The 20530-nt window shown below is 53.7% G+C and overlaps 2 protein-coding genes across 2 annotated transcripts in view; one reads left to right on the top strand and one right to left on the bottom strand.

Annotated features, from left to right (window-relative positions):
- Positions 1–5409: 5409 nt before the first annotated feature.
- Positions 5410–14348, top strand: Zp4 (zona pellucida glycoprotein 4). The gene is made up of 14 exons (XM_048368001.1): positions 5410–5581; positions 5789–5910; positions 5999–6098; positions 6426–6581; positions 7099–7286; positions 7392–7489; positions 8264–8397; positions 8560–8749; positions 8823–8964; positions 9243–9321; positions 10452–10571; positions 10844–10966; positions 13234–13326; positions 14119–14348. The coding sequence occupies exons 1-14, from the start codon at positions 5410–5412 to the stop codon at positions 14346–14348; spliced, it is 1947 nt and encodes a 648-aa protein (XP_048223958.1).
- Positions 14349–15935: 1587 nt separating this feature from the next.
- The window catches only part of Ryr2 (ryanodine receptor 2), a 285298-nt gene continuing 280703 nt past the window's right edge, over positions 15936–20530 (bottom strand). The window contains 4 exon segments of the mRNA XM_048367485.1: positions 15936–16736; positions 17449–17500; positions 18493–18593; positions 19026–19090. Coding sequence (XP_048223442.1) covers positions 16641–16736; positions 17449–17500; positions 18493–18593; positions 19026–19090 — 314 coding nt within the window. The 3' untranslated portion in view covers positions 15936–16640.

Below are 20530 nucleotides of genomic sequence, written 5' to 3'. Positions count from 1 at the left end.
GTATATATATTCACACATATTTCCTTGGTATTGGTATGGTTTCTTATGCCTGAGTTTTTAATAACTATGCACATAAGCTTTTGGGTTTTTTTTTTCCAAATAGAAACTGCTTTCATTTTTTTTTTAATCACGGGCAAAAGCAATGGGAATATTCTCAATTCATCTCCAGAAACAGCTCACATTTTTAACAGAATGAGGTAAAGTGATCACTACATAAAGCAAGCCAAAAAAAAAAATCTCCCAAGATTCACTTCGTAGGATTTCAGTAGTTAGCAGATGTTAAAGATGATCAACACGGATGCTCCTATTGATCAGCTGAGAAAAACAAAATCCAGAGAGACCCATGCAAAGCCACGCACGTCACTCACCAGCCCTTTGGCAGCACCCATTTGAGGGTCCCCTTGGACTATGGCTTGTCCAGAACAAAATGCCCGCTGAGGGCTGGGTGGTATTCGGCTGAGGTGGAGTTCTGAGTGCCCCATCCGCTAATGTGAACGGATTGCTGTTTGCTTTGAGAGACCGCTGTCCTGAATGAGGTTCCTCAGTCCTGGAATTCATTGCCTGGAGAATGTGCTCTTTGTGAGTGAGCTTTGCTCTTTAGGCCCTCTCTCTTATTTCCTCTTCCCCCACGCTCTACCAGCCCGCCCATTAGAATCCAGCTCCAGTTCTATCATGTTGGGCCTCCGTCAAATGGGAACTCGGTCAATCTCTTTTCTTTGATGAATGTTCCAGCCTTTAGTATTTTGTGATGGCAGCTGACAGCTCTTAGGTGTGAGCACTGTGAAGGGAAATGGAAGGGTAAATGACACGCACAAGAGTCCACTGTTTTCATTGAAGGCAGAAGCAATTCAGGTCTCCCTATTCCCAAAGCCAAGGTCATGAAGGCAAGTTATTGAGATGGTCTTGCTTCTCTTTGTAGGAGGTCACATTAGTAAATACCAGCCCAACCCCACGTCTAAACAGTACAACTTACCACTCGGGGGTGGCCTCTACTTGAGGTAAAGAAGATTTAGGAAATCCATGATTTCCAAAGTCACCCAAACAACATTCAACCCCAAAGTGACATCGCCTCCCCAGTGACTTCAACTGCTTTCTCCTTCATTGCAAGCCACTGCTAGATTATCGACGCCCTGAGGCATGGAAACTCAGTGCATACAGCAAGAACAAGTCAGTTTTTCTTTTCTGTGCAGTTGCAGAAATATCAATTTGCCACATCGTTTAGCATCACAGAAGAAAGCTCCAGGAGCAATCTGGAGAAGATGAGCAGTGAGCCCAACGACTTGGGGTAAAATCTTGGACTTTCTTTACAAAGTGAATTCCTTGAAGTTCCAAGGAGAGTTGTTAACAGGTAGAGAAAGTGTAAAGCCAGAAGAAACACCTCCCCTGCCCCACTGGTCTCTGTTTTAATTTCAATTGTTTCAACTTCTAACTCACCCCCCTTGGGCTATACAACCATTACCATTGGCAACTTATTTATTTCTTTATTATTTATTTTTACAATTTATCAATGGTTCCCCCTACCAAAACAGAATCCCAGGGCTGGGGAGGTAGATTGGCAGCCAAGCACTTGCCTGGCACGCACAAGGCCCTGGACTTCATCCTTACAACTGCAAGAACACAAGAAAGGACCCAACCCAGCTTCTCACCTGTCGTGACAAGTATCCATCTAAGTGGGAGATTCATAAGCCCACTCCCTCCCAACTAGGCTGTGGCAACGTGCAATGTGCTTGTATGGCCAACATCTCAAGAGCTGAAAACCCGGTTTCCTCGGGGACTAAGAAATGCTAGTCGGCAAAGACGGTAAGAGATCTTCCTCCCTGCTCCAAAGCATTGGAGCAAACAATATGAAAGAGCAGTGTTTATTACAAGCCAAAGTCGTCCCCAAAAATCCATCTGCAGCCTGGCACGGTGGTCCATACTTGTAATCCCACCTTCTTAGAAGGCAGAGACGGAAGACTGAGAGTCGCATGGTGACCCAAGCAAACACGGAGACCCTACCTCAAAAACGACATACAAAACCCAAGAGCTGGGCAGTGGCTCCGGAGGTGGAGCGCTTAGATCTAGCACGTGCAAAGGCCCTGGTTTCACCCTCCGAAGTAATCCCCACAAACCCATTATCAAAGCCTGTCATTTTCAACCCTTTTTTTTTTTTTTTAATCTCCCAAGGTCAGGAGTCTTGTACTTAAAAAAAAAAAAAAAATCCAGCATGTCACATGACAGCCCAACCCAATTAGAGAAGAAAGCCATTCAATGATCCGGAGTTTCCGTGCTCAATTTGGCAACAAAGGGTGAGAGCCGATCATTGTGGCTTGTTCCTCGTTCTCTGCTTGACAGAAAAAGAAAAAGAAAGAACACTTATGAGAACTGTCCGCTGTTATTAAAGTGAGGTGATTGCCTCAGCCCTTCTAAAGTGTTTCATAATATGAATTTTTCACTAATGACATTTCTAATGTACTCCATGGTACAGGGCTGCGGGATCCTGGCTCTCGGCAATGCTGGTAGGTAGACCCATAATGAGAATGACCCCAGGCTCCTCACACAGGTCGGAGTCATTCACTACCCGGTGCTGGGGCCAATTCATATCTCTGATCTACTAGAAATTTTTTTTTCTCCCTCCAGCTGTTACCAAAACCTGTCCTTGCCAACACTGGTATCTCTTCTGAAGATCTTGTCTGATTTTCAGGTAGGGGTGTAAGGAATGGCATCGTACCCTCCAGCCAGCTCACAGAAGACTCCAGCGTGGGGAACATCACCACGGCCTCCCCCATTCGCGACTTAGTCGTTGACCGGGTTCCGCTTCATTTCCAGATGCCCTACTTCGTTTCCCCCTACTTTTGTCAACCACCTAGCAATTCTGCTAGCTCTCTAAAACTGGGGCTTTGATGCGAACACGCATGAGAGGCAACCTCGAACCGATTTTGTTGTTCTGAATTTAATCTATCACCCCCCTCTGACATACACTAAGGAAGTCCAAATGAGAGAAAAGAGGTAAATCAGTGGAGAGGCACAATATTGGATACCTCTCAGACCACGCACACCAATAAATAACAAGCTGCTAGCTATTCTTACGTGAATGGTATGGCCACATTTGAAATTTCCCTCTTTGTGATTTCATAGTTCCATTCACTCACTCATTACCCAGTATCTGGGCTAGACACAAAGAATACATGTATGACTAATTATGATGGGGAATATCTTGTCAATAATCTCCATGAAGTCAAACGTTACCTCTTCATTACACATGCATGCGAGTGTATACACACACAGTAGAATATATAAAGTGTAAATAAGTAACTGCCTTCTGAATAGGTCTGCAATTGCCCTACCAATACAGCAAAATTGAAAACCTACAACTGCATCAAATTACAAAGCTTAAAAAGAAAACAATGGCTGGGAATATGGCCTAGTGGCAAGAGTGCTTACCTCGTATACATGAAGCCCTGAGTTCGATTCCCCAGCACCACATATATAGAAAATGGCCAGAAGTGGCGCTGTGGCTCAAGTGGCAGAGTGCTAGCCTTGAGCAAAAAGAAGCCAAGGACAGTGCTCAGGCCCTGAGTCCAAGGCCCAAGACTGGCAAAAAAAAAAAAAAAAAAAAAAAAGAATGACTAGAATCAAGAGACAACACACAGATTGGGAGGAAATTTTCACCAGATATTCAATGGACAAAGGGCTCATAGCCAAAATATACTAAGAGCTCAAAGAATAGCAAAAAGAACAAACAACCCAATTAATAAATGGGCAAGTGACATGCATTCCACCATAAAGGAAATGCAACTCTAAACTTCACTATTGCATCTCCAGGCAATCAGAATAGCACTCAAGAAAACAACCAGCCACCAGCACCGCTGAGGGGGTGGGAGAAAGGAATCCTGGGAGATGGAGGCCTTCCTCCACATTCTTGGCGAGAAGAGGAGGCTGACAGGAAAATGGAGGAACGCGGAGACGCACATACTCTGCAGGGAATGCTCAGGGTTGCTGACCACACACAGCGAGAAGGGACAGGAAAGCCACCTGCCCTATGCACTCCGTAGGAAGCGAGGCCGTACTGACCGCTCTGGTCTGCAGATGGCAGCCTCTACAACAAGAGACACTCGCTCCCTGTTGCTCTGAGTACACCAGTAGAGAGAACAACTTCAAATGCTCGCACGTGCCCCAACACGTCACGGTATTGGCCTCCTACATTACATAGCCATCCACGTAAGTGACCCTCGCAATCAACCTAAGGGCCACTTATTCTCAAGCCACATTTCACGGGAAGGCTTATTCTATACTCTTTGAACAAACGATATATTTTCCTTAGGGTGCCCTGTTGTCCGCTGGGGGAATGGAGTAGCTTTTGCCACCCACATCCAAGTGAAAGGCCAATCAGTGGCGCCGCGACACCTGCCCGTCTCGAGCTTGCCATCTGCCAATCATCAGCCCATCAGCCTGCTTCGTTCAGCCTACCTCGCCTTCTCTTCACAGGCGTGGTAAGAAGGCAGGGCCCACGCCAACAGCGGACGTTACACTGGGAGTCGTTTGAAGTCCGTTAGGGCCGGGGTCTTCCCATCCTGCTGGAATTTTTAGAGTCAGAATTAGCTGCAACATCCAGGATAATTGGGTTTATGACAGAAGGGAATATTGGGGGGCTCCCTACCTCTGAGTGGTGCTCAGAACTTACAGTCGCCTGCAAAGGCAGCAGGCCCACCCATGCGGCGTAGAGGACAAGATCACAATTAAGGACGGAGTAAGGGCCTGTGTTCTACAGGGGTGAGGAAACTCCGCAACCCAATCACCCAACCCCTGCCCCACAACTGCTTTTAACTGTCGCTTTTATCCTTTAACCCCCTTGTGCTCTCTCTTTTAGGGAGACTGAAAGGGATAGAGGGAGAAGGGGAGAGAGAAAAACGTCCACGTGTATGGACGCTGTCCACACCCAGGCCTCTGACTGCCCCGGGCATTCACAAAACATGGTCACCCCGTGAGTTCCCACTACGTGCTGTGAGTAGATCTCACCAGGGCTCTGAAGCGACGCGAGACCTCACGCAAGCGGAATGCTATTGTCTTTTCTCTTTTGCGCAGGCAAGCCGGGCAGAAGGAGGAGAGTCAGCACCTAAGAAACCTCGACCTCTTCTTAGAGGCTGTGGGGCAAGTGGTTGAGGATGGACCGAGCCTGGGGAAGGCTTTTCCCAAGCTCAGGGCAGCCCGGTGGCTCTGGAGGAGACTAGACCGCGATTGCCTGGAGCAGCGCAGCTGCCGAGAGTTAACCCTTGAGAGGCCTTCCACCTGCGAGCTGCAGAGCCACGCGCAGGGAGCCCAGCCCCCCTCCTGTGTATAAAAGCCGCTCCCTCCCAGCAGAGGGGGGCCGGAGGCTGTTGAGAGGGGTGGGGGGAGGCGTCCAGGCCGGGCCGGGCTTCTTGGGGTGCCATGCGGTGGCTTGGGCTCATCTGGCTGTGTCTCCCGCTGTCCCTCGCCGGGAGTGGCCGGCGTGTCCCGGGGTCCGCAGGGGGTCCCGTCGGGCTCCGCTGTGAGCCCCGCGGTTTCCGGCTTACCGTGAGCAGCAGCGTGGCGGCAGCCCCCCGGGGGGTCACGGCGTGGGGTGAGTGAGTCTGTGGGCCCGCGTGGCTCCGCCCTGGCCGCCTGCAGCTCCTCTAACGCGCGCCTGGGGCTCCCGGGGACCGAAGGGACTGTCCGGAACCCGCCCTGGGGGTGTTGGTTCTCAGTGGCAGCGGCCCCCCGGGTTCCCCCCCGCCCCCGCCCCCCGTGACCGGCTCCCGTGGGGCGCCTCTCCCGCCCCTTCCCCTAGACAAGTCCGGGAGGGCGCACGGGCTGCGGAACGACTCTGCGTGCGGCGTCTGGGTGACGGCGGGCCCCGAGGGCTCCGTGGTGCTGGAAGCCGCCTACGACGGCTGCCTCGTCATTCCGTGGGTGAGTGGAGCCCCGGGTGCGTGGGGGCCGGGGCCGATCCCTGCCATCCCCCCCCTCCCCCCGGCTGACCCCGACGCACGCCCCCCAGGGCTCCTACTACACCCTGTTGGTCGGAGTGGGCCCAGGTGTGGCGGCACCCACCGAGGCCCGAGGGAGGAAGGTGTTCCGGTGTCCCATGGGTGTGTCAGGTAAGGGCGGTCGGCGGGGTGGGTCTGCCCGGATCCGGTGGTTGGGCCGCGTGAGCGTCAGGGAAACTGGCGGGAAGCTGAGCGCCCACCCTCCTAGCCAGAGCACACCCAGCGGAGCCCCTGCTCCTCTCACCGCCTCGCTGCTGGAAACAGCACCAGGCCCCACCCCACCCCCGCGCACCCGGTCCTGTGGGGGTTCGCGTGTGTGTGCCGGGCCTGGGGCGTGAACTCGGGGCCTGGGCTGGACGCCTAGGAACCCCCCGCGGAGGAGCGATGACCACGGCCGCCCCGTGTCCTAGCTGCTTGCTCTTCTCTCCCAACCCCCAGTCCCGCAGGCTCCGGATGCTTCTGTGTGCGAGTCGGTGGCAGCCCGGGACAGGCTGCCCTGCGGCCCCCCCGACGCCCCCCGAGAAGCCTGTGAGGAGCTGGGCTGCTGCTACAGCTCCAAAGAGGGGGGCGGCGCCTGTTACTATGGAAACCGAGGTGGGTGATGACCTTCGGTGCAACCGGGGGAGGGGCCCGCATGGCTCGGGAGGCCGAATGGACCCCGTGTGAGCGAGGCCTGCTAGAACCCGGGGCCTCTCGGGAATAGAGCCTTCTATGGCCTTCCGTGGGCTGCTCTTCCCCAAGCCAAGCACACGGGGACAGCTTCCTTCAGGAATTCAGTCTTCAGTGCCCGGTGTTGCTAATGGATGGGAAGAGAGGCGATTTCCACCCCCTCACCCCCCAAAGATTAACATCCTCGGAGGCAGATAGGCTGAATGGAGGTTTAGAGCCCTAAACCCAGACGGCTGCTGTCACAGGCGCCCAACGGTACCCCAGGGCTTCCCGCTAATTCTCCCCGCGCACGAGCTGCGTGTGACCCACGGGGCAGGCCAGGTGCCACCGCCTCCCGCGTCCCGGAGGAGGCGGCAGGCGGCAGGCCGAAGCCAGCTTGGGTCTCGGGGTGCACAGTGAGGACCACGGATGAGACCCGGGCTCGCGGCTTCGCTCGTTCCAGTGACCGCGCACTGCTCCCGGGAGGGCGGCTTCTCGGTCGCCGTGTCCAGGACCGCGGCCTGGCCCCCGCTGCGCGCGGACTCGGTGCGCCTGGGCGCCCGCCACGCCAGCGGGTGCCGCCCGGCGCTGGCCACGCGCGCCTTCGTCCTCTTCCGCTTCCCCTTCACGGCCTGCGGGACCACTGGACGGGTGAGCGCGGGGACACGGCGGGGAGGCGGGGGGGGGGGGACCCCACCGAGGCCGAGGACGGCGGGCGGGCGGCGGGAGCAGCCCCCTCGTGATCCGCCCTCGCAGGTCACCGGAGACCGCGCCGTGTACGAGAACGAGCTGGCTGCCACCAGGGACGTGAGCGCCTGGGACCGTGGATCCGTCACCCGAGACGGCGACTTCCGGTAACGTCTGTCGACCTTGGCCCCGTGGACGGGCCGGAATGCCTTTCCTAGGGCGAACCTCCCGCCGGCAGAACGCTTAGCTGCCACGGGAGACGCGGCCCGCTGCCCCCCGCAGATCTTGCCGACCGCTGCTCCCATCCGCGCGCGTCCCGGCCACTAGCGTCGGTCACCCCGGGCTCGGCTCCCCGGGACCTCTGCCCTTCTGCCCTGTCTCATCTGGACTTGCCCTTGTCCACACTGAGGCCAGAAGAACCCCTTTAAGACCCAACCTCGCCGGGATCTCACCCTTGGAACTTTCTGGTCTTTTTCCCTCGCTGAAAACTAACACAACCATAACCTTTGGGGCCTACTTCTTCCCAGACTGGACTCCAACTCTCAGTCCCTCGCGCACCGTGTCTCAGCCCCGGGTGGGTCCTTCCGTGGGGCTCCCGAAGGCCGAGCGATCTCCGCGGCCTCCTCTTCCATCAGCTGCTACCCCTCTGCAGCAGTGTCCCCTCTTCTTCATATCAAGTTCCCTGTAAGCTTTGCCTTGGCAGCTCTGCAGCAGGAACCGGTCTGTCATGGTACCATGGTTATTTCTTCTAGGTGGGGGTGTCGGCCCAACTAAGATAACAACTCCGCAAGGGCAGACACCACATCTGTCACACTTGGGAAGCATCTAGCACTTACTACCCAGGAGTTACAATGAAAGGAGGAGGGTCCCTCCACCTCAGCCAACTGGCTCAATTTTGCCTTCTCCCTCCCCCCCCCCCCCCCCCCGCAACCACCCACCAGACTCCGAATCCGCTGTAGCTATTCTGTGAACAGCCGCCAACTCCCGGTGGACATCCAAGTGTACACAGTCGCACCACCACCGCCTCCAAAGGTCCAGCCCGGACCCCTCTCCCTGGAGCTCCGGATTGCCAAAGGTAAGGATCCCCGGGCCGCAAGTGTGACACCGGGCCCTCTTTTGGCCGTGGCAACCGCAGCTCGGTAACGGCACGCTTGTGTGTAACAACGTGGTCTCGAGCGACTTACAGGCGCTTGGTTCTGCCTGTCCCGATTCGATCTTGCTTTGGGGCTCTCTGCAGATGAGAGCTACGGTTCCTACTATTCCGCGGGGGACTACCCCGTGGTGAGGTCACTCCGCGATCCCGTCTACGTGGAGGTCAGCCTGCTTCACAGGACCGACCCGCGGCTGGGGCTGCTCCTACGGCGGTGCTGGGCCACGCCCAGCCCCGACCCCCGGGACGGCCAGCGGTGGCCCATCCTGGTGCGAGGGTGAGTGGTTCTCCAGGCACCGGGGCGGGCCCAGGGCCCGAGCGCGTCCTGACGGCTGGCTCTCCTGACTCAGATGCCCCTACGCCGGAGACAACTATGAGACCCGGCCGATCCCTGTCCTCGATGCGGCCTTCCCCGCCCACGCCCAGCGCTTCCGCATTTCCGCCTTCAGCTTCATCGACTCCACCAGGGCGGGAAAGGCCCTCGGTGGTCAGGTGGGGCAGCCCGTGGCTTCCGCGCTTCAGAAGGGATCCGCACCCTCCCCTCAGTCAGGTCACCCCTCCTCCTCTTCCCCCAAGGCAGCCCTGCGAGCCCCGTGGCAACCTCGGTACCACTCACGTCTGCGTGTGGATTCTAGTTCGGGGCCACGGCGGCTCCCCCGTGGACACGCGGGGACGATCTGATGACCTCCTCGGCTGTTTTCCTGGGGAGGCAAAGCGGGTCGGGAGACGCAGGGCCTGGCGTTCTAGACCCACATCCTTCTGGCTTCCAGGTGTATCTGCACTGCAGCGCGGCCGTCTGCCAGCCCGTGGGAACGCCGTCGTGCGTGGCAGCCTGCCCTGTGTCCAGACGTGAGTACCTGGGCTGCCCGCGTCCACCGCGGACCTCGAGGAACTCTGAGTCTCACTTCGAAGCATTTTTACTCCTCGGGCTTACACACTCAAGCCAAGACTCACCTTAACCAGTCGAGCTTCCCTAAGTGCTTGCAATGCGTTAGAATACAGACACCCAGAATCCCAGGGCAGTTTTGAAATGCCAGCCATAAATACACAGGTAATTCAGCTGACTCAACTATGAGACAAACCAGACTACAGCCTCTATTTGGCTTACGGTGACATTTGTATTTAGCTAGTTCCCCAAGTTACATGTCTACAGAGGGACTAGGAGGCAGGCAGGGAGTTCTGCAATGAAGACTTGTGTGTTCTCAAGTTGTGGCCTATGGCTTCGTGTGTGTGTGTGTGTGTGTGTGTGTGTGTGTATGTGTGTATGTGTGTGTGTACATGTACATCTAATTCTCACCTGTCCATGTCCCTAACTTAGGATTTGTGATACCCAAAGCTTTGAGCCCCTTCTACTACAAAAACACATATTATAAACAGAAGTGGTAGTTACTAAGCAAGACAAAGGCTTATCATCCAATACTGAAGTTGTGTATTACCCCCATTTCTAATTTTTTTTTTTTTTTGCCAGTCCTGGGCCTTGGACTCAGGGTCTGAGCACTGTCCCTGGCTTCTTTTTGCTCAAGGCTAGCACTCTGCCACTTGAGCCACAGCGCCCCTTCTGGCCGTTTTCTATATATGTGGTGCTGGGGAATTGAACCCAGGGCTTCATGTATACGATGCAAGCACTCTTGCCACTAGGCCATATCCCCAGCCCCTAACCCCCCTTTCTAAAGGATTAAATCCTAGACTACTTTTTCAAGATGCTGTAACGGACCAATAGAAGCAGGATTCAAACAGTTCTGTTCTCACTTCCTGTCTCCATCGATAGCACTCCCCTAAGATACCGAGCTCTATGTACTCCTCTCTGGGGAAATGGAAGGAACTGTTAGCTACCACTCCTCAGGACTGGCTCAAGTTTGTACTGACACGCCCATGTGAGATTTGGATAAGGTGTCCCATGGCCGTGTCCCGTAGCCCTTCCTACTCCTGCCCTGTGTACGAGCATTCTAACCCAGGGCTCGTTTTCATCTCTCCAACAGGAAGAGGAAGATCTAGCCTCCATTTTGAGAACAATACTGCCAGCATTTCTAGCAAAGGCCCCATGCTTCTACTGCAGGCCGCTGCTAAGGACCCATCTGAAGAGTTGGATAAGTACTTCAGTGAGTGGGAAGAGAACCAATAGTCCAAAGCTACGTCCTCGTGGGATATGCTGCGACTGGCCCGTAGTCTCGGTGCTTGGGAGGCAGAAGCAAGAGGATGCAAGTTGCTCAAGGCCAGCTAGAGCTATGCACTGAGACCTTGCATCTGAAACCAAAGCAAATGGAAGACTGTCCCTGACTGGTCAACGCCCTCCTCGGTGTGAGGGAGACCGTCCGGCGCAGAATCGCTTGGCAGGTGTCCACATAGGGTAACCCACTTTCCTGTCTTCCAGGCCCGCCTGCGGATTCCTCTGCTCTGTGGGTGGCAGGAATTTCCGGCTCCTTAATCATCACGGGGACCTTGTTCGTGTCCTACCTGGCTCTCCGAAAACAGAGGAGCTACTGCGACCAAACGCGTTAAATAAAACCAGACTGTATTCCTAACGTGTGCTTGAGCCTGTCACTTGTGAGGGAGGGTCCATGGAAAAGGAGCCGATACATGACATCTTTGTATTCCAGCTCTACTACCTAGGTAGAACAAGCTTTTGGTAGAATACAATTTCAACATAGGTGCGTGACATAGTTATGTTATATGTAATATACATTTCCTGCCTATACTAATTGATAGATTCCCTTTGATTAAGTAGCCCAGTTCTCTTGACATGGTGGCGGGATAATTAATTCTATTGGAAGCAGGACACTGTAGTCCACCACAAACCGGCGGTGGCACCAAGCGGGCCTTGTCAGATCCTCATCGCTGAGCTCTAGGGAGGCAGCTGTCGGCCCTGGAGCCGATGCTGGTTGTGCCCTGGGTAGGACTGCCTCTCCCCGCCCCCACCCCCACCCCTTCCTTGTGCTTTCTCCCACGCTGGCTGTCAATGAAGGCTTACAGCTGTACCGCCAAGGCCGGAAGGCTTTCAGGACCAGGGAGAGCTCCGTCCACCAGCACCCGCTCTAACACGCCACGCAGAGCAGTTACGTGAGCAACTGTAAACATGCATTGAAGAGTAGGATGCAAGTGTTACCAAACAAAACCAGAACAAGGCAGCAATGGGCCTTTCTAATAGAAAACAAACAAATGGGATTTATTTTTTTTTTAATGTTTCAGTAAAGTGATATTTATAAATACAGTGCAGAGAGATTTTGTCTTAACCCCTGGTGGCATGGAGGCTAGAGATTCTTATCATCGCTCCCAAGGGGAAAACAAAATGCTAAATGAGATGTTAAAATCAACCTTGATTTCAGCATCTTATTCACGTCCACCACACGAGGGGCCAGGCAGCTGTACGCTGAACGAATCTTACAGGAATGACTCAGACCAACAGTGTCACACGACTCTCGTTTCAAGCTAGCGCAGGCCAGGTGAGGGGGCCCCCCCTCCCGCTCCCAGGCCTAGCTTTCCTGCCTGCCTCGCCCCCGTCAGATCCGAGAGAGGTGGGAGGGCGGACACGATGTAGAAAGGGATGCAGATCTCTCGCGGTGGGGTGGGAGGAGGAGTCACAAAGATGAAGCGAAGCTAGCAGGAGCTCCGGTGTCAAACCGGTGGCGAGTTCGCCATGATTAGTGGATGTGGAGTACCCGTATTTAAAGTTCAAAGAATTCTTAGAAGAAACAGGAAATGGTGTGCGGGAGGAGGTGGGACACTGGCAGGAAGGGAAGGCCGGCCAGCAGGGACATCTGTCACCTCAGCCACCGCGGCACAGGAGTGATTATGAGAGCCAGGCAGTTACACCCCCGAAATATCTCATGCGCCCTGAGGTGGAGCCTCCCCAAAACCCTCAGTCACCCCGAATTCCGTCCCTACAAGCAGCTCACGCCTCTTCTTAGACACTGGATGCAGAGACTACAACACACAGCCACACGCCGGCAAAGCCACGCCATCTAGTCTCCTTAGCGCCTCACGATCTTTCCAGAGAGCCATTTGTGTTTCCTCAAGTGTCCTTGCTCTCTCCCCTCTCAGAAGGCATCGGTTCCCGCCGGTGTCCCTCTGCCCTGCCCCATACCCACTGGCGCGGGTATAAAATCCCCTCCCGGCTCCTGCTGCAGTCACGTCTGTCTTGACACTCAGCTACACAGATGAATAAAAATCCCTTTTAAAAATACGAATCTGTTGCTCATCAGTTTAATTTGCACACCTCTGAACCCTGAACAGAGTAGAGGGCAGGATTTTTCCTCCCTTGGTTGCTCCATTACCAGTAAAACATCACCCTCACACACATACCCAAGGGGCGGAGTCTCTGAAAGCTGTTCTCACGAATGATGCTCAAAAGCACGGAGAGTAAAAGAAAACCCAAATAATCCCAATCGTGATGAATATTACACGTTAAACCACACATTTGTAGCCACAATTAAATGACTTAGAGATGCTTTATGAATACCCAGAGCTTCTACAGAAACCGGCTAGCTAATGAAACAAAATACCAAGACGAATCTTTCTCTAATGTCACACTAAAATGGATACTTGGCTTTTTTGGTTGTAAGTAGCCATTTTTAATGGCCCATTTTGAAGACAGTGACTCATTTAATTTAATCACCTTGCCACAGCAGATCAATAAACACCAACGACATTTCACCAACAACTTGCATAATGCTCTGCTTTCCTGTCTCCTGCCCTGTTTTCTCTTCATATTAGGCACAACATGGCCTCACTTCAGACCATGCCGGCACACCCTGTCCTCTGAAGGGCATGCCCAATTCGTGTTCACTGCCATCCGCAATCCCGGGTGCTACCCAGGCATAGCCGTAAAACCAAGATGGCGTCTCCTGGGCTTCCACCGTGGGTCTCCATTGAGATAGGGAGTGTTGGGCAGAAATGTCACCAGGGAGGTGACAGTGATGGTGAAGGAGTCCAGAACCATCTAACTGCCCCAATTCTTTTCCATGTCAAGTTTACACAAGCTCCCTGCTGGGTCAGAGGTGAGAGATCAAAGTTCTCTTCATGGTGTTCCCAGCCGGCAAGGTACTCCTTTCTAGCCCCCATGCTCAGACAGGAATGGAAACCCCTTTGTACAAATATTTAAAGATAATTTAAAAAGAAAAATAAAACTACCATCCATCCAAAGGAGCACAATTTAGATATCAGGGTGCATTTGGAAACCTTTGACTTCAGGTCATAGATCTCAACTTATCTGATGGAGTAGATTTGGAAGTTGCTTCCGGACAGAAGGAATAAGCAGAATAGATTACATAAGAGCACGCGGTCTGCACACCAAGAGGCCAAGATGGAAATCCACAGCGCTCATGAGCACATTCTTTTATGCCATCTCTAAGGAGATGACACTGCTGGATTTGGGGTCACGTGACCCTGAGTTGTATCCAAGAAACAGAGTGATGGACGGGACCTGAGAAACACGGAGGCATTTCCTGGGGCAAGTAATAACCCACACAAGTACTTGGGAGTCCTCAGTTCCCCGCGCTGCCTGCCCGATGGTGGACAGAGCTCAGGGCGCTGGGATGGGCATGGCCTTCACCTGTCCTACCCTGCTCCTTCACTGTTCCTCCCTGTTGGGGTGCCGGGCGCCTCCTTTGCCTGACTCCCCCCCCCCCCAATACTGCTCTCACTTCTCAGGCCTGCAGCGCAGGAAGCTGACCATTGGGGAGCAAGCACGCAACGGTGACTCGTCTCCAGGCAGCCGTGAAGTCCTCCCCTTGCTCTGCGGTGGCTTCCGGTCCGCGTGGACTCCAGCGTCACACACAGAATCACCGCATCGGCCGAGGGCTTCCCACCCCCAGGAAGAAAAACAAGACCCAACGGCGGCGCCGGCAGCGCTGTACGGCGAGGGGCATCGGATTCCTTGACTCGGACTCCTCAGGGCGTAAGATGGCTTCCCCGAGCAGGCTGGCTAGAGATCTCCATGGCATCGCCTCACTTCATTCCTTCCCCCAGACCACAGTGGCATCACAAGGACCCGCGGCTCCGACGCGGGGCCCAGAGGGTGGCGAAACCACGGGTGACACCACCTTACACATCGAGCTCCTGGCTCCCCGTGCGTGGGCAGCTGGCGTTGCCTTAGGGCTTGGCAGTATGAACTCAGAGCCGTGGACACTCGAGACGCGCCTCTCCCTGCCCACTTCCTGTCTGTGTGTTTGGTCGTTTTGAAGAGTAGCTCTCACTTTTTGCCCAGGAATCACAATCTGTGTGTGCCTCACACCCAGCCAGCTTGTTTCTGTTGAGTTGGGATCGTGCAACCTCCCCCCCCCCCCGCCCGCCCCCTCGGGCTCTCTCTCCTGCAACTGCAATGAAACATGATCTTCCTGATCCGCCCCAGCCTCCGGAGTGACTGGGGTTACAGGCGTGAGTCCCGGCTCCCGGGCCCAGTTGTGATCTGAGTGTGTTAACAGACCCGTTGCGGTTTTACATCGTGACAGGAAATGGATCGCCAACATGACAGGGAGAAAGTTGCCTTGGGGCCGAGAGCCTGATACTTCGGGGTTCCCCCCCGCCCCCCCCCCGTCTCCGATGGAATGCTGCAATGCTACAAGCTCCTCTCACCACAGTGGCCGCAAGCACGAAAGGTCAAGGGGCAGACTTCGGGCCTGCCCTACGCACACCTCGGGTTCAAGCTCACGGCTTACCGAGCCCCGGGTATCAGGGAAATGGAGAAAAGAAAGAGGGTGAGGAAGTTAGTTAAATAGTTTAATCAGAGCAGTTTTACAATTCTAAAATTAACAAGCAGACTGGTAATAAAAGAGCTCCAATGTTCGCAAAATGACTTTGCTTCCATTCTGAATCTGTCTTTTTAAATTGTAAAGATTAACATTACATTTAAAAGGATTCAAAATGGAGGGGGGGGGAAAGAAAGAGGAGAGAGAGAGAGAGAGAAAAATGGAGCAATTTCGATTATCATCCGTGTTTCATGATGCAACTGAGGAAATCCCTGAACGACTATTGCTTCAACTTTGATATCAAAGGAAAAGAAAAAGAAAAAAAAAAAAAAGACCTGGGGAGGAACAAACTGTCCTCCCCCAATAGCAGGTGGCCAAAAGAAGGAGGGGAACCCAAGGCCGCGCTCGGGTCCACAAGGTGTCACGTGACGGGACGCCGCCATCGGCTCCGGGAATACAAACGCGCCCACGGCACGGGGTCGCGAGCATCGTGGACGTCTCTGACGGTGCTCAACTTGCTTCTGAAGGTTTCTTGGTTCGATGACGCTTGCATAATACACATGCAATGAGTTATTTCTCTTGAACGTGTGCGTGTGGTTGTTCGGTTTGGTTTTGTTTTTTTTGCAGTCGTTTTTGTGGTGGTGGTGGCGGTTGCTGTTGTGTCCACACGGAGATTCCGTAAAGTCGCAAGGTTGCTTTCAGAGCGTGACCAGAATGGAGAGCGGGAGCAGACGGGGAGGCCAGATGTGAAGTTGCTGAACAGAAGAGCTCCGAGCTCCTTCCATCCTGACACATACCACCTGCCTTTTGAAAACAACACACACACAAAAAAAGGTGCAAAAGGCTTAGCTTACCTTTCCCCACCAAAGGGGGGGAAAAAAAAATAAAGGAGAAAAGAAAAAAACACTCACAAAAACCTATCTACCTAAGTGAGAAAAAACGGCTGACATAAAGAAAATAAAGATGTCTGATCATGCACGCATCTTCTGCATAGCTCAACCCACATAGAGTAAGGCACTATTCTCCTCCACAGCTGCTGCCCGTGGCCATCGGCTGGGGCCCTCGGTGCTCGGGACCCTCACACAGTTCCTTCCTGACAGTGAAATGATGAGGCCGGTGAGTGTGGCTGTCGCGCTGGGCCGGGAAGGTCCTCTGGGCCCCCGGGGAGAGCCTGTGTCCCCGGGGGGTTGGGGACACTGTGCTTCCACCACGGTTCTCTTCCCAGAGTTCCTAGGCAGTCCCTGTATGGATTAAGATTCTTCCTTGGTCTTTATTTCTCAAAGAAAATACACACGGTGGTGGGAAAAACCACTCAAGTCCTCTGAGATCGACGCGGATGCTCCCAGCGGGCACAGACCACTGGCGAATGACAAAACCAGCAAGGTGTTTCCAAGGTGGGGGAAGGAGGGAGGGAGGGAGGGAGGGAGGGAGGGAGGGAAAAAGAGAGTTGCGTTTGGAGTTTTCTGAAGTGGTTACGGTAGATTTTCAATTTAGCTGGTCTTCGTATTGCTTCCGGAAACAATCTCCAGCTGGGAAAAACTCCCAACATCTCTCTTGATACATCTTCCAGACATACGATTCCTGCAAACAGCAAAGGAAAGTCCACCCATTACCACAGGTTTAAGAGAGAAAGAGACTCCACTTTATGGTGAGCATATGTAACTAGAAAAGTCGAATTGGGCTAACTGCCTAAAACCGTCATCGCAGACATCACCGAGTCCTAGTGACAAACGACTGTGTAAACGTTCAACTTGACCGTCACAGAAATGATGACAAAAACACGTTTGTGTGGTTTCCAAGAGTCTTTTCAAACATTAATAGATCCTTCTTCAGATTCAGACTATTAACCATTTGTGGTGAGCAGTTATGAAAAGGACACACTCCATAGCTTGAGAGCCTTACATCTATCTGTCATCGCCACTGAATGGACCCCGCGAGGGGAAGTTCATTTGAGATCGTCAGCCGACGATGCAATCAAGGACATTAGAACTGGGAACACGAAATGTTCTTGTCATGGGGGTGGGGGTGGCGGTGAGGGGGACGTGCAAAACGCAAGCCCAGCGTTTTCAGCTAACGAAAGCTTATTCTTACATGTGAAACGTGAATCTTACTGATACACAGAGGCAATGCCTTCCACACTCATTCATGATGACGGGAATCCTGTGCCAAGACACCACCGTAACAGCTTGAAGTGAGTCCTCTGGGCTGTGGTGGCTCACTTCGCTGCAGAGGGTTTGGCGTCTCTTCCTGTCCTTTCCCCCTGAGGACCATGTGTAGAAACAGAGGACTTTACCTGACCTGTGTGCTCCGTCTCATCCTTGTTTATGAGATACATCAGAAAAAACCTACGGACACAGAGAGATAGGAACAGACCATATCAAGCATTAGTACGAAGAGCCAGGAATTTGTTTTTGCCTATGATCTTTTGTATTCAATGATCGTAGGTCCAGAGGAAAATCCCCAGGTGCCTGCTTTGGAAAAATAATCACGGTGCACCACTAAGAGTTAAGGGTAGCTTGTAGCATGGCTCGTCTCTTCTCTCCTTTCCTTTTCTTGCTGTCTTCTTTCTCTCTTTCTTTTCTGTGGGTACTGAGGCTCTTACCTAGGGCCTGCGCACTACTGAGCCTTTACACCCAGGGCTAGCGTTCTCTCGCTTGAGCTCAACTGGAGTCTCACGAGGCTTTCCGCTTGGGCTGGCACTGAATCACGATCCTTACACCTCAGTTTTCCAGTACCTATGATGATAGGTGTGAGCCACGGCCACCCAGCTTCTTGACACGGCTTTTTCTAATGATACCCCATCTTACCCTTGAAGCACGCTAGCTGAAGATTAGGAATGTATATGCTGTCGCCAGAATCAAATCAACAATTAGCAAGTTTGAACTGATGACTAGCTTCCTAAGGTGCTCCAATTTACCAATCCGTTCAGTTGACTGTTCCGCCAAATTTTATTTTTCCCCCGCAAAGCCATTCTACATTCCTTGTCTATTTGGTGCTAAATTGGCGTCAGAAACTACGACCTGTATTTTACCACAGTAGAGATGGAGTTAGCCCAGGAAATGGCAAGATGTCTCTCTCTATTCTTTTTTAAAGTACAACTTGTAACTAAGTTTACAACAGTGCCTAAAGAGTCTTCTACGCCCTGGGTGGGGTAGGGAGAGAAAAAAGAATCAAGGAAAGAGTCACAGGTCTCGGAGCATTCCTGATTGGCACAGGAACACGCCATCCAAGACTCCCTGAGAGGCTCAGCAGAGAAGGTTCTGGGGCCTGCTGAGCTGGGAGGAGCGGGGGGCTCCGGGGAAGTGGGGGGGGCATGGGTTCTGAGCCGGGCACTCACAGGTAATTGGCCAGGTTGTGCTCCTGTAACGTGTGGGTCTCAAAGCCATGCGGCACCGTGTCGAAGTAATCATTGCCGATGCCACAGATGAAACACTTGGTCTGGAGGGCAGAGGGGAAACAGGCGGAGATCAGAGAGGCCACAGAGCCGGGCGGAGGGGGCTCGCAGGCTGGGCGCCGTCGGCAGCCCGGGGGTTCACGCCGGCCGTGTCAAAGCCGCTCGCGCCTGGGCACACGCGGTCACCGCCACCCCGGGGGGCTCAGGTGCCCGCAGGCAGGCAGGACGGGGGTGGGGAGCGCAGATCCACGACGGCGACACAGCCACGTCTCGTCCCCACGTCCTGCGGCCAGTCTCCGGGGCTCACGGGTGCCCCGGGTACCCCTCGCGAGCCCCCCCCCCCCACCTCCCCTAGGCAAAGCCTCAATCACGGGGAAGCGACCCTCCCACCCGTGCCAGCGTGCAGGAGCCGGGTCCCCGCATGGCTGCCCGTCCCCCCCCCCCCCCCCCCGGCCGCCCGCCCCGGCGAGACTCACCTCCATGTCCTCCTTGACCTGCTCCTGCTGGTCTCTCAGCTCGCCAAAGGCGTCGATGATTAAACCTAGGGCGGGACACACACGACACACGCTGTGCCCAACAGCCACGCGCGCCCCGAGTCACAGCGCCCGGGCCGTTCCGCGGGCAGGGAGAGAAAACGCACAGCCACGACGGCGCCCAGTGTGAGGCCACCTCTGACACGTCCACCAAGGGGTGCGCTCGCTCGCTCCCTCCCTCCTTCCCTCCCTTTCTCTCGCCCCTTGTCTCTCTAATTCCTCTCTCTGTCTCTCTGCCTCTCTCTCTCTGCCTCTCTCTCTCTCTCTCTCTGAGTGGAAGTGTGTGCGTGCTATTATTAAGATGAATATGCACTAAAAAGACGGGGGACACTGGTAGTCAGCTTCGCATCGTGGGGGTGTGTGTCTCTGTTTGCTTGAGGAAGAGCCATTGAGTAAAGACAACTCCCAACAGGATTCTCAAGTGTTAACTTGAAAACACAGCTGCGGGCTGGTGGCTCACACCTGTAATCCTGACTACATCTGAGGAGCGGGGTTTCGAAAGCTGGCCCGGGTACGAGAGCCCTTACGAGTCTCATCTCCAAATGACCACCAACAAGCCAGACGCGGAGGAAAGCACTAGCCTTGCCGGGAAAAAGACAAGCAAGGTCACGAGGCTCTGAGTTCAAGCCCCAGTACCGGCACAAAAAGAGAAAAGAACATGAAAGTTTGACCCTATAAATCAAGTCATTTGCATCAAACCGTTTTCCCACAAGGTCTCCATAAACCATCTAATTTAACGCAGCGTGGCAACTCGAGACTACATGGCGTTGTTGGGTTTCTACCTCTTTTGTCTTCTGTGAGGCGTCGGCCCATACCTCCTGCTAAGTGCTCCCTGACATGGCTCTCTTCTGCAACAATTCACCGTGACACTCCATAAAGGCTTAACAAATGCATTATGAATATCTTTAAACTGGTCCCTGTACCTTACCCAAAACAAGAGTACTCTGCTAGTGTATGCTTCTGGAAGTTAAAAATACAATATCACATTTACAGATAGTTAATCCACACCAGGATGGAGGCAGCAAACGGGACAATTCACATGAGTGGCGTGGCCGCAGTGAAAGGAAAAGCAGCAGTTCCAAGGGAGGACCTGGAACCCAGACCACTCGGACCAGAACGGATTCGGGGTCCAGACGGCCGGAGCAGCCGGGAACTTGGGTCGTGCGACTCGGACGTGCCTTTCACTCGCTCCGTGTGGCTGGCTCACGGGAGGTCCTCCACAGTGACTCAACCGCGGCTATGGCGGGACCCCTCCAGTTGTGCTAATTACGTAATAGGTGTGTGTGTGTGTGTGTGTGTGTGTGTGTGTGTGTGTGTGTCTCCTCTATGTGATAGACCCCTAAGACTACAGGCTTTACCTCCCCTCAAAACGCATAAACCCATTACGAGGTAGGGTTGGGATTCAGACCAATAAAAGTCTTCTTGGATAAAACAGAGACCGTAGGAAA

The sequence above is a fragment of the Perognathus longimembris genome, chromosome 18 (assembly GCF_023159225.1).
Source record: "Perognathus longimembris pacificus isolate PPM17 chromosome 18, ASM2315922v1, whole genome shotgun sequence".
Taxonomy (NCBI): Eukaryota; Metazoa; Chordata; class Mammalia; order Rodentia; family Heteromyidae; genus Perognathus; species Perognathus longimembris.
Note: the sequence above shows the minus strand (reverse complement) of the source record. Positions and strands in the feature narration are given on the sequence as shown.